Source organism: Nyctibius grandis, chromosome 1, assembly GCF_013368605.1.
Source record: "Nyctibius grandis isolate bNycGra1 chromosome 1, bNycGra1.pri, whole genome shotgun sequence".
NCBI classification, from domain to species: Eukaryota; Metazoa; Chordata; class Aves; order Nyctibiiformes; family Nyctibiidae; genus Nyctibius; species Nyctibius grandis.
The window spans coordinates 79,698,237-79,710,720 of NC_090658.1; the positions used below are offsets into that span (position 1 = coordinate 79,698,237).

The window sequence follows — 12,484 nt, forward strand, 5'->3', positions numbered from 1 at the left end:
AAACAACTATTTGCGACGGGAGTTTAACACTTGTTTATTTCCTATGGAGGAAGTAATAGAAAGCGGCTGTTTGCTTGCGATTCTTAATGACAGCACGTAGATAGAGCAGATCACCCCCCGGCCCCAATTTCTAACACACTATTATTAGTTTATAAATATTAGCATATCCTCTTAGAAACTGTCCGTGTCCAAATCATAAAGCACAAAGAATCTGGCTGACTTAAATGAGACGACTCATACGCTTAGTTAGTTCAATACCTTGCTGAATTAGGACCTTTCTGATCCTCTTGGCAGGACATTCTTGAAACAAAATCTCAATTGATATTTCCTGATTGCATAAATATTTAAGTGTGTGCATATATAATCACACATAAGATAGGGTTTCATATCTCGTATTACTTTTAAAAACTCATCTTAAACATGAACAACTCTTTGTTTTAGTAGTGATGATTTTGCTTCCATGATTGAAACCTCTGTAAATCCACATGAAGTGCTGCATTTGTCTTACTGTTCCATTAGCAGTTCTGCAACCTAATGTAAAGCCTACAGTGACTGTTTCCTTTAAACTTAATAATGTAACTATACTATTAACTCCTCAGTACCCTGTTCAGGAAGGCACTGATTCCCAACCAACTGCCCATACAGATTAAAATTTTAAAAATTTAAATTTACTCCTGCAGAGTTGGCAGCACAATCTTTCATTATTAAAATGATTGACAAGGCTTCTGTGGTTTTCCTGGGTTAGGAAAGAAATAACATCCCTATTCAAGACAGGCAAATGAGCTCAGGCTTGTATTTATGGTCATGCTTAATACAGAAATCAAAAAAATAAATACCTGCTTATTTGCCTTTATTGCAATGAGGCCTTTTTTGTGAAGCTGGAATGGTGTTTCTTTGCAGTGCTAGTTCATTCTGCTTATGTTTTCCAAATCATTACTACAGAAAGTCATACTGCAAACCAATTATAACAGGTTTTAGGGGTCCCAATATTATTCCTATACATATAGGAAAGGCTTGGTTCTCACCTTATGCTCATAAAAGGTATCAATAAGAGTAATGAAACGACGAGCTTGTGTCCTTTTTGCCATTGTAAGAAGTGGTATGTCACGAACAAAGACCATGTCAAAATGCTTTGATATTTCCAAATAGTCACTGGCCCCAAGAGGCTGAAACAAAATAAGCCATAAGAAATGAAAACCCATGACAGAATGATACATAAACACTGTATCTTGAAATACTACAATCACAGAAGAAAGTGTATAAAGTCCTTATCATATTCTTATTTTTGTTTCTTCATGTCTTGCTTCAGGAATGCTTGTTTGCCCTTACTGACATAGGTATATATGGGTGCTCATTCATGCTGTCAGCTTACACCTGAACACTGTTCAATAGTTAAAAATGTGGCTCTACTGCATCTTGACAATGTTATGATCTCTCTGACAACCTCAAACAAAATAATCACTAAAAACCATAATCTGTAGAAGAAAAGAAAAAACATGGTTACGCTACGAAGTCAACCTAAAGCATAAATAATCTGACAGCTATTAGGATACTTTCCAGCAGCAAAATTTTTGAACGCAAATGCATAGGCCAGTTACTAAATCATAAGTAGACCCGCATTTAGTTCACCCAAGACTAACCCACATTGAATAAAAATCTTATGTTCTAAGTACTGAAAGCAACAGGAAACAGACAAAAATACAATTTTGTAGCAGTTCCTTTGTTCATAGTTTCACCTGTAATGATGAAATAAAAATCTATAATAAGAACTTAGTAGTTTCTATTTGTGTATCTAAACCATCAACAGAAGATATGCACAAATAGTAGTAGCTCATTCAGGTACACAAATAGATTCATTTAAAATCACTTTTTCATTACATGGAAGTTAATTTTTTTTCTGCAAGATCTACCCTATTAGTACTGCAGGTAGTACTTTATCTTGAGCTATTAAGTCATCGTATTTAGGAGAAAAACATCATACTCCTGAAGCTCATCCCATTAGTTTTACTTGTGTGAATACTTCAGTATCTTGGATGTAACTATTCCACAGAGCAAGACCAGCAGCATTTTGCACAATAACGTCACAACTCCCTTCCTAGCTAATGAAATGTGCTGTACCAACAGTATAATATGGTTATAAAGCACTGCAATACTGCTAATATCTTAAAAACAGGAAATAAAAAATATTTTCTCTAACTGAAATTACTGGACAAATTTGCTGTAGGCCAAGCATAACTGCTTAAGTAGAACCCTTCTGCCAGAAGTTATTTTGAGAAATTATTACTGGCTGTCCATGACCAGGACTTTTGGTTTTATTTAGACGCAAGAATGAAAAACACGTAAAAATGGTCTATACGTGAGCACAGGAGAGTGAAGCCCTGATGGCATTTCAAAAATTCTTCTGAAAATTGATGGGAATAAGCTAGAGCTTCCCACCAGCTAACCCCGCCCCCCGCCAGCAGGTATTAAAGTCTCTAACTCAAAGCCAGTCCTCCCATTTGCAGTCTCATGAATCACCCTGCTTTCCCATTCACAACCACACAACTGCCCTGTGGCATCTATGCAAAAGAATTATTACAAAAACTTTCACATGTTTTTAGCAGTGTTTAAGAGCAGTATATACTATATCCTCTCCTCAAAGTTATATATACTGTTTATTTTCTCCCTCCCTTTCAGTCCCCCAGCCACTATTATGGACTTCCTAACCAGAAACCAAGAAACTAATCATCATGAGGGCCACCAGAAACAGCTTCATGCATCACCTCTGAAAAAATCTCATCTGGACAAAGAGCACCTGAACTTGAAACGTTTTGATAAAATCAAGCATGAAAAGGTTAAAGAAAGTGAAAGGAACTGGTGGATGGAAATATTACAGAGCTAGCCCACTGCATACCTCACCATCAGACACAAGTAATAGCCAGCTGGACAACAGTCATATCAAGTGCAAAAGAAAACAATGGAAGCACTAAAAGCAACACGTACTAGGGTGCTGCTGGAGATTTTAAGATTGGTGGTAAGCAAACGGTTTAGACAATGGTAATTTTTGTTCCATACTTAGGACTGAAGAACTGTTAAGTATAGAAAAGATCAAGTGCGCCTGTGTGCCGAGTACCTGAAAGGGACAATAGCAGAGATCTAATTCCACGTGAGAAAGGAAATAATTTCTCATGTCTCTAGGTAAGAAATTACAGACATCACTGCTACTCAGGTTTTTTCTTTTATCACGTAAAGAGCCCAAGTACTCTTCTGCTGAAGCCCCAGACCCTGAGGAATTATTCTGTCTTGCCCCAATGTGATATACTTTCTCATCCAAACCTTATGAAGACACCCTCCTCATTTCAAATACAAAGTATCAAATACTAAAAGCTGATTCCTAAAATAAGTAGATTAATAAACAAAAATTAAAGGCTTCAAACTTTTGCAAAACCCACAGTCTGAAGTGCCCAATCGCTGAGCTATACATCTAAGAACTTGGTGGGCACCTTGGTGGATATCCAGACACCAAAATGAAAAACCTGGGGAGTCCAAGGGAGGAAACAGGTGGAGGACAAACATCATGCTAATGCATTTCAAATGGGAAGAAAGGAAGATGCAATACTTCTTTTGCTTTTTATACAGACATAAAACCACAGTCAAACAAGAATTCAATCTACTTCAGCAGTGCAAAAAGCAGGCAATTCAAAAATTCCTCTAATTAAGGACATAAAAGGCAGATCATTTCAAGCTGTTTACAAGAATTTCTGAAACACCTATGCCAGCGCTAAGTGATAATATTCGGTGCCTTTGGAGACTCCAAAATCTTATGATCAGAAAAATCCGAGCCTAGCAGCCATGAGTATTCTAATAGAGTAAGTTTGTACCTCCCTGCCAAGACTCAAGTCTGGTGAGATGCAACTGAAACTCCGAGCCAGCCAGTCTTTTGTTATATATGGCTCAGCTGGCATCAGCTGTAGTTCTTTACATAGAAAAGTTCTCAAACTCTCTCCTTTTAGAGTTTAGAAAGACATGGAGATGGAGACAAAGCTTTTGATCTTGTTCTCAACATGACTTACTCTCATACTGGACAAGTCCTTTAATTTCCTTCTGCCTTACTCATTACTGTAAAAAGAAGGAAAACACAGCAAATTAGCAAATGCTCCAAGGGCAGCTTAAAGCCTTTCTTGTATTCCTTTAACCTTGGTATTGGCTGAATTTCCATGCTGCCTGCAATTGCTTCAAAGCTTTTCTAACTCACCAGCTACGCTCAAAATGCTCCATATGCAGGAGACCATGATGCAGGGGCACCCCGACAGCTTCTCAAGTCACATTCTCACTGGCCTATTGCACCTGCAAAACTGGCATGAGGCTGGCACAAGCACCCACGTACGAACTCTGTGCCACACACAAAAAAGCCAGGGAAAATGGGCTCAAGCCCAGATTACACCACTGCTAGAGATTCTGGCTGTACAGTCCATATACAGAAGCTCCACTGAGGAGCAGATTTCTGCTGTTTCAGCAACCAACAGCCCTCCCCTCAACTTCACATTATTGCCGACAGGCTCTTTTTCCTCACCTTGCAGCAAGTACTGGCTGGATCCTGACTGCCAACAGTACAGGCTTGGGACAAGATGACAAGACTAGGGGCAAATGAGCTTAGACACTTACCAGTTGTCTGTATAACCCTCTAGGGCTGAAATTTGTTTTATGAACCTCAACCAGTCACAGAAAGTGTTCCATTTTAGTCAGTAGCATACATGAAGGTATTACTTCCTCTGAAGTTGCTAAATAAGCTACAAATCCTCCTATTATTGACACATATATATGTAATCCTTTTATTAAAAGTTTAGCTTGATTAATCTGGTCCTCTGAACAACATTCTAAAAATAACAACTTGATTGGTGTGTGTTTCTGGTACTGTCTGATCTTTTTTTGATTCATCAATTATCGATCAAAACTCAACTTCAGAGCCATAACACATTGATGTAACAATTGTCATCATTTGTTACCAGCTCTTTCACATGCTGCAATATTATTTTTTTTAAAAGCATTAAGAATCTTTCTTACAGTATTATTGTTCCTGCATGTGTATATAAGGTAAAACTGTTGCAGATTTTTGTCATTAACTCTGATGCCAGGAGTCAGCATTTTATAGGCATCATACTAATGCAAAACGCATTAGCACTAACATGGGCTACCTTGCTGACAAAGTGTTTACTCCACTTCAGTCTGCTTGACTGAGTTCTCACCTTCATTTGTTTTTGTTTCTCTGCCTACTTAATGCATTTTCAGCTATCATCATCTCAGTTCAAGTAGGATGTTTATTATTTGAAGCTCTCTGTGGACTGTTTTAAGAGTTAGTAGTCTCCTGTTTCTATTATATACTCCATTTAATTAAAGTATAAAGCATCCTTCTTTGTTGACTCATCGACGACAAAGTAACTCATCTTTTAGAGATTGTCTGAAGAATACAGAATGCTTTACATACGTTAGACAAAGTTATTTTATCTCAAGAGAAAATTTATTTTTGTTGATGTTGGAAGATATTCCAGGGCCACTTCCAATAACATCCTGAAGAGCTGTGACTGACAATAACTACAATTTAGTGCAGACACTCCCAACGCTCCAAAACTTCCTAAAACCAAAATACAGTTTAAGACTAGGTAATATTTACAACTTAGACATTAAGCAATAACAAAAAATTATAGAGCTCTTTCTGTTGTTTTCAAAGGAGCCACACTCTATCACTAGTAGGCCTGATAAAATAGAGCACTGAGTAATATTTCAAGATCATAATTCAAGAAAGGAACAGAAAAACCTAAGGTATGATCTGCGATGCAGCTACATGCTGAAAAATAAATAAAAACATAAGATAGGGCACAGCTAACTTGGTTAAAAAATTTAAAGACACTAATGGCAATGCAAATCTATTGGAAAACTCTGCAAGTTACAGGCAAAGATGAGAAGTTCATTTGAAGCATTATTAATAAACTGAGAATTTAATTAAGGCGGCAATTTCATATCAAGTTTTACTGAACGTTTCTAATGGCAAAAAAAAAAGAAGCATGTCATTGTGTAATTAAAGATCACATCAGAGGGCATACTGAGGATAGATTAAAATAACATGCAGTTTTGTTTTGGAGCTTCCTAACTAAGCACTATGAGTTGGCTTGCAACTTTAAAATCATTATTTTAACTTGTTTGAACACTACTTGACATGAGGCTATACAACTTGTTTGTTAAAATATTCACTAAATGATTCCTTATTCTTTCTTTTAAAATATCCCTTAATGTGTGTTTTAATTACTAAGAGGGAAGACACTAAAAATAAACAGAACAATGATGTTTCCAGCAGTAATTACACAAATGAAAGCTACATTTTAAAAACATTATTAAAGCTGAAAAGTCAGACACAGATGTTAGACAGCAGTTGCCTGCACACTCTTAATCTTTATCTCTTGGATATATGCTATAGTCTTGACTTACATTAAGTGATGTTTCCTCGTCTCCCAGGACCCCTGACCTACCAGTATGCAGAACAGTGGTTCTCATATAATGCAACTTTGCAATAAGTGTTTTGCCCTCACTTCTGGTGAGTCACAAGATCTCATTTTTCATGGACTTTTCAAATGCTTTTGTGAAGAAGAATTATGCCTTTATTCTTCAGCTTTTGTTATCACAACAGCTAGGTACTTCACCTGCAGTAATGAATTTATCTCCACAACTATAGCTGTGATTCAAGAAAGTGATAGTATCTCTCTTTTACAAACAGAGGACAGAGAAATTAAAGTTAAAAGCGTAAGCTGTTTTTTCAGGTTTCATGGAACGCTACCAATTCGAAGTCCAATGCCCACTGACTTCAGTTAGAGCCATGACTATGGCAGTCTAGGACTCAGTGTCTCAAGAAGACTGTCCAGAAAATTAAGATTTCAATTGCCAGCAGTGAAAAGGTGGTTTTTTTCTTGGGTTTTTCTGTTGGTTTTGTTTTGTTTTGTTTTGGGGTTTTTTTGGGGGGGGGTGTTGTGGGTTTTTTTTGTTTTTTAAATAAGACTAGTATCACACACTAACTCTGGTGCAGACTATGACAGAAGCCAATTATGCAAGGCAGCATTCAGCTGTATGTGATCATGTAATTACAATATCACATAACAATGATTATTACTGTAGTGCCTATGCAGAAAGAGGGACAAACTCAGGTAACACAAGCAACAGTCATTCTGGAATTTCCTACCTGCATGTTGGTATTGACAGCACCTTATCTTATACCTACTGCACATCCTTTCTGTAAGTTGTTGTCCAGCTTTGACACTCACATGCATGACCAGTAGAGAAGGAGTCCGAGATCTGTAAACTCTGGGGTAGAAGATATTTTCTGGATCAAGTACAGCCCCCTGCTATCTCAGGTTACCTCATCACGGAATCCCGGTAAGAACTGATTTTGCTTGACCTTACAGCAAAAGTCTTTTAATCACATTTCTCATAGTGGAAAGTTGTTTCTAACCTTTGCTCTTCTGCTGATTAAGAAGATGCCTGTAACTTCCAGCTTTTTTTTTTTAAATTCATAAACAATTTTATATTCATGTATGACAGTGCTATCTACTATCTGAAATACTGCTTTTTCATTCTTGGTCTTTATTTGAGATGACTGATGTGGATGAGGTTCTCACATTTCTATTTTTCTTTTTCATCCTGTGGGGAGAACATGCATGCCATTCAGCCTAGACTCTCCCAAGTACATCTTTTCTGCACCTGTTCTGCTTGAGTTCATTTTCTTGCGCACAGATGAATACTGCTTCAGTCACTGGTATTTGCCCATCTCCCCATTTTATCCCAATTGAGTTGAAATGTCAGTCTCACTAGAGCACGCTCCTATGTTCATTCATCATTCAGCACAATCACTCCTGCCTTAGAAGAGCTTATCTGCTAAACAGCGACAGACATCCATACTGAACCTACAAGAAGCGAGATCTCTCAAAGACCTATCAGCTGGTCAAAGCTGGCTACAGACTGGCAGAACAGCAAAAGGCATGTTTCTGCTCCCAAAGCCCTCACTGCCAAACTTCCTGTTCCAGCTCCGAAGTATGGCATTTGTCAACAAAAAGGTCTCAAAAAATAGTTAAGGCTGAAAAAAAAAGGTTTCTGTTGCTTTGCACAGTAAGCAAACAAGCCTACAAACAATTTCAACGTGTATAAGCATGTAAGACACCAAAGGCCATAAGAAAGAAATGTATATACATAAAAAGTACATGTAATGTCACCTTAAATAAGCCATTAGATCATAATTCAAATGATCTTGTGATTTTTTAAGCTTTCAAAAGAACCTAGAAACTATGGGAATTAGGTTTATAGGTCATTCTATTTATAGGTCTATTTAAAAATTGGCACTTACTGTTAAGATTTCAAAACGATGGTCAACAAAGCTTTAAAAAAAAAGTACATTCAGGCATTAAAGAAACAAAAAACTGAATTAAAAAGGCAAACCCTTAAAACTACAATTAGCTTCAAAAATCTTGTCTTTGTGTGTTCCCTGGTCTGTAAAGTATAGGATCTAAAGCCTCAAGGTTTATGCAGCTTTCACTGAAGTGAGGGATTTCTAAAATTAAGCCCTGATACACATAAAATAAGGTATAAAACAGAAAGCAGGTTTGACTAACAATATTACTACATTACAGTATTTCCACCTGAAATGAGTTTCTTAAGTGTATTTTATAAAACATACTTGTGAGTTAGATAAGGCAACTTTTTTTTATGGGTGTAGAAACTGATTAAGTTCTTAAAGCAAATGTAGCTAATGAAAGACACTCAGTCCAGAGCTTAAGCTACAAAAGCTGATCTGCTGGGAATAAAACTAAGATGAAAATCAACTAAGGAAAACTATGATTCTAAGAAAGTTACTGAAAATAGTGCTCACTTCTGAACAACTCTGTGATATGTTTATTTACAACTACACCCGACAATCCCACAATCCTAAAGATGACACTAAATTATACAGTGGATACATTTAGCAGTTTTTAATGAAGGTAATTCCCTCAAAATGATTCAGAATCATTGAACTGCAAATGCAGCTGAGTTGTGTCATCATGTAGGGGAGACTTAAAGGCAGACACCTGCATTCCTAAATCACTTGTTGCCTTTGAAAATGGTGAATTTTTTTTTTTTAAAGGTTAGTTACATCTTTCATTTTGAAGTGCAAGCTATTCAAGTGAGGAACCACGTCTTCCTCCTGGTCTGTAGAATGCGCCTATGGCCATGGACCAACCATCTAACAGAAACTGTTTGCCACTTTGTTGTGTTAATCTACACAAATCTGTATTTTGCCAATTACAGAAACACTAAACAACTTCTAGGAAAAAAAAACCCACAGCAAGGTAACTTTTATAACATAGATATTACATTTCTTTTCTTAGCTTTGTTATGCTGTAGTATGTTTGCTAATGCTTAGTAACCCAAATTCCCATGCTCTCTTTTCTAGCTCAAACTGAAAACATGACTTTATTTAAATTACTTTGAAAATAATAAACTGCATAGATTCATCTAGCCCCATATCCTCTAATAGTGGCCAGAAGCAGTTGTCTAAGGTGAATATAGGAACAGGATATGCCTACGGCAATACTTTGCTGATATACTTTCCCAGGTACCAGTGACTACTTGCTCATGAACTTCTGTGCATTTCTGTATTAAACCTTTTGCATTTAACGTGACTGCTTGCTCTTTAGTTTACCCATCCACAAAATCGGTTTTATAGATATACTTTCCTACCGTGTTAAGACACTGTGTTCATTGGTACTTGGCAGCTGGATGAAAGGATATATTTAATTACCTAATGAAAAGAGTACAGGATACATGAAACAAAGTTATTCAACCTTTGTCAAGAAAAGGCTAAAAACGCTAAAATGTGTTGAGCCCACTGCAAAGTCAGTATCCCCAGCAGAGGGCAGTGGTTGCTACGCAGAAGTGAGAGGAGGACTTTGAAAGATAATATTGTGAGGAAGACTCTATCTCCTTACTCCCTTAGGGCCTTGGAAGATTATATATAAGGTACACTGTTGTCTAAATTATTTATACCAGATCAAGATTCAAGGCAAACTGTCACAATTACCAGTTTTTAAGCAAAATTTTAAAAGGGAAGTGAAGAAAGAGGACTGGCAGAAGGTGATTTTTCTAAGGCATAATGAACACTGACCTTTACGTGTAAGCACAGAGAAATGAAACCACTCTGATGGGGTAGTAAGACTTACATTTGCATGATTGCTAGTTTCGGATATTGAGATTTTAAAATCCAGTTAATATGTCCGGTTTATTTTAAAAAGTATTTTCATGTGAACTTTGGATATACATACAACTGCTGAGAAAAGGGGTAAGGAAAAAAAATTTTTATAAACATGTTGTTGAGTTCAAGTTATCAGATCTGACCATCCAAGAAAGCCTTCTAGAATTTGTCAAGGACAATCATAAACTGTATTTGCTTGTCAAGAACCAGCTCCTTAGAATCCACTATCGTGGCCATTTTCCACTCACGCACTAAATAAAAAAAATTAACTAATGATGTTTTTCAACAGTCTAGCTCCACTGGTAAACGTATCCCTCATTTTATAGATGGAGAAACTGATAGGAAGAAATTAATTAAAGGCCACAAAGAATGGGGGAAGGTAACATTAGAATTAAAATTCAGGAACTGTATGTTGGTACTCTGCTTGGTGCCCCTCCCAGCCTTCTCTGTCTGCATTTGTTCATTTTATGGGGCCTTAGGAAAGATGGTATGATAACAAACACTTCGATGAAAACCAAGCATAGTTCCCCTGGATGATTACACTGGAGAAGCACATTTACAGGACTCCATTCTAGTGAGCAGGTAACTACTTTCAAGCCACAACAAACGCTGCCATGTGCCATACTGCCACATAAGCCCCAGTGTGTCAGATCGGAAAATCTGCTTCTCATTTTGCTCTAAAGCAAATAAAATAGGTCAATATCCTCTCATCCAGCATTTTTTAGTTTTCCATGTGTTCACATAAGCCAGTAAAGCAAAAAAGCTAAGTGTATGGATTTGATCTTAATTAAATTAACTACACTTGGAATTTTCCTCAGCTGGGAAACTATGATTTAAAACTTGATGCACGCAATAATGTAACAAAATGTTTTCTACCAAGTCAACTGCATGTCACATCAGCACTGCATACAACATATGCTCTGCGTTTTATTTTTATAAACCTTAATGGACAACTAGTAATTACCAATATCTGATGCATTATTTTAGACAGAAATAACTCCTTATATTCTTGACATGAAAAAATTCGATGCTAACACATGAAACAAGAAAAGAAAGACCATAATACTAAGGGCACCAACTCTATCTGCCAAGGTCTTCGGGTATTAATTACAAAAGCAGCTATTTTGAAAATTCCACTTAAAGCTAGAAGATGTTTCAAATGGTATAAAGTTACCAATTGCTGATTTGCTATTTTCATCTATTACGTATTGGCTGACATTCCATGAAATCACATGATATCGAAGTGGAAAATGTTTTAATATTTCCCTTTAAAACCACATTTAGATTTTATTTCAAAGGAAACATCACTGAATTTGAAAAGTTCTACAGACTGTTCGGATGAAATATCGTATTACAAAAGTTACTGTCTAAATAAGTAATGGTCTGAGCAATTTCAAACTATCTCCTTAATCCTACACCAACGAATGTAAATAGAGTTTTTAGGTCTGGACGTTTATCCCTCTGGACTGCACTCTAACAGTTATCCAAGACCAGACCAGGAGACATATTGTCGCAATGATGTGAAAGCAGAGCCATTTGGGTGATCAGCTATTTCTCCAACATAAGAAAAGCATCCATCCTTTCACACACTGACTCTTGCAAAACTTAAATTCTTCTTTCTGGAACCATTAAAGGTTATGGAGAGCCAAAGGAATCAATTCATCAAATTTGGAGCATAACATTGTCTGCTCACGCCACAATGATGATCAAGAACCGCACGAGCACTGGTATATGCCAGTTTCAGAAAACTCAAAAAAAAATCCTCCAAGATAATATTCAGTATAATGAAAAAGAACTTCCCAAAACAACTGATTCCCTTCGTTACACTCACCTATCCCTCTACTTTAAATTAAATAATGTTTTTTGAATTATGAACCAAATTTAACACAGGAAATAAGTTTAACCAAAGTTAACTGCATTAACTAAATCAAATTATATGATATTTTGAGTTGTTCTGTCAGAAGGTGTTGACACTGTAAACCTCTCCACACACAAAAATATTGCTATTTTATATCTACTAGATGGGAAACATGTAAACAAAAGTCTAAACAGAGCTGACATCCACCTTCCATTATAAAACTAGTTTTCTTCTTAAAACTTTCCCATTCTGATTGAATGCCTCACACTGACTTCATATGAACATGCATCTGTGTGCGTGAATTAATATTTATTTGTAAAAGTTTCATCCAATTACTGTATTTATAAGAGTAATGCTATTATAGACCTTGCTCCTCAAGT

General features: G+C 36.6%; 1 protein-coding gene across 1 annotated transcript in view; it reads right to left on the reverse strand.

The window, feature by feature from the left end:
- AFG1L (AFG1 like ATPase) overlaps nucleotides 1-12,484 on the reverse strand; it is a 74,356-nt gene that overhangs the window by 6,355 nt on the left and 55,517 nt on the right. The window contains exon 11 of the mRNA XM_068414351.1: nucleotides 1,026-1,166. Within this exon, the coding sequence (XP_068270452.1) occupies nucleotides 1,026-1,166 (141 nt within the window). The remainder of the gene's footprint in view (nucleotides 1-1,025; nucleotides 1,167-12,484) is intronic.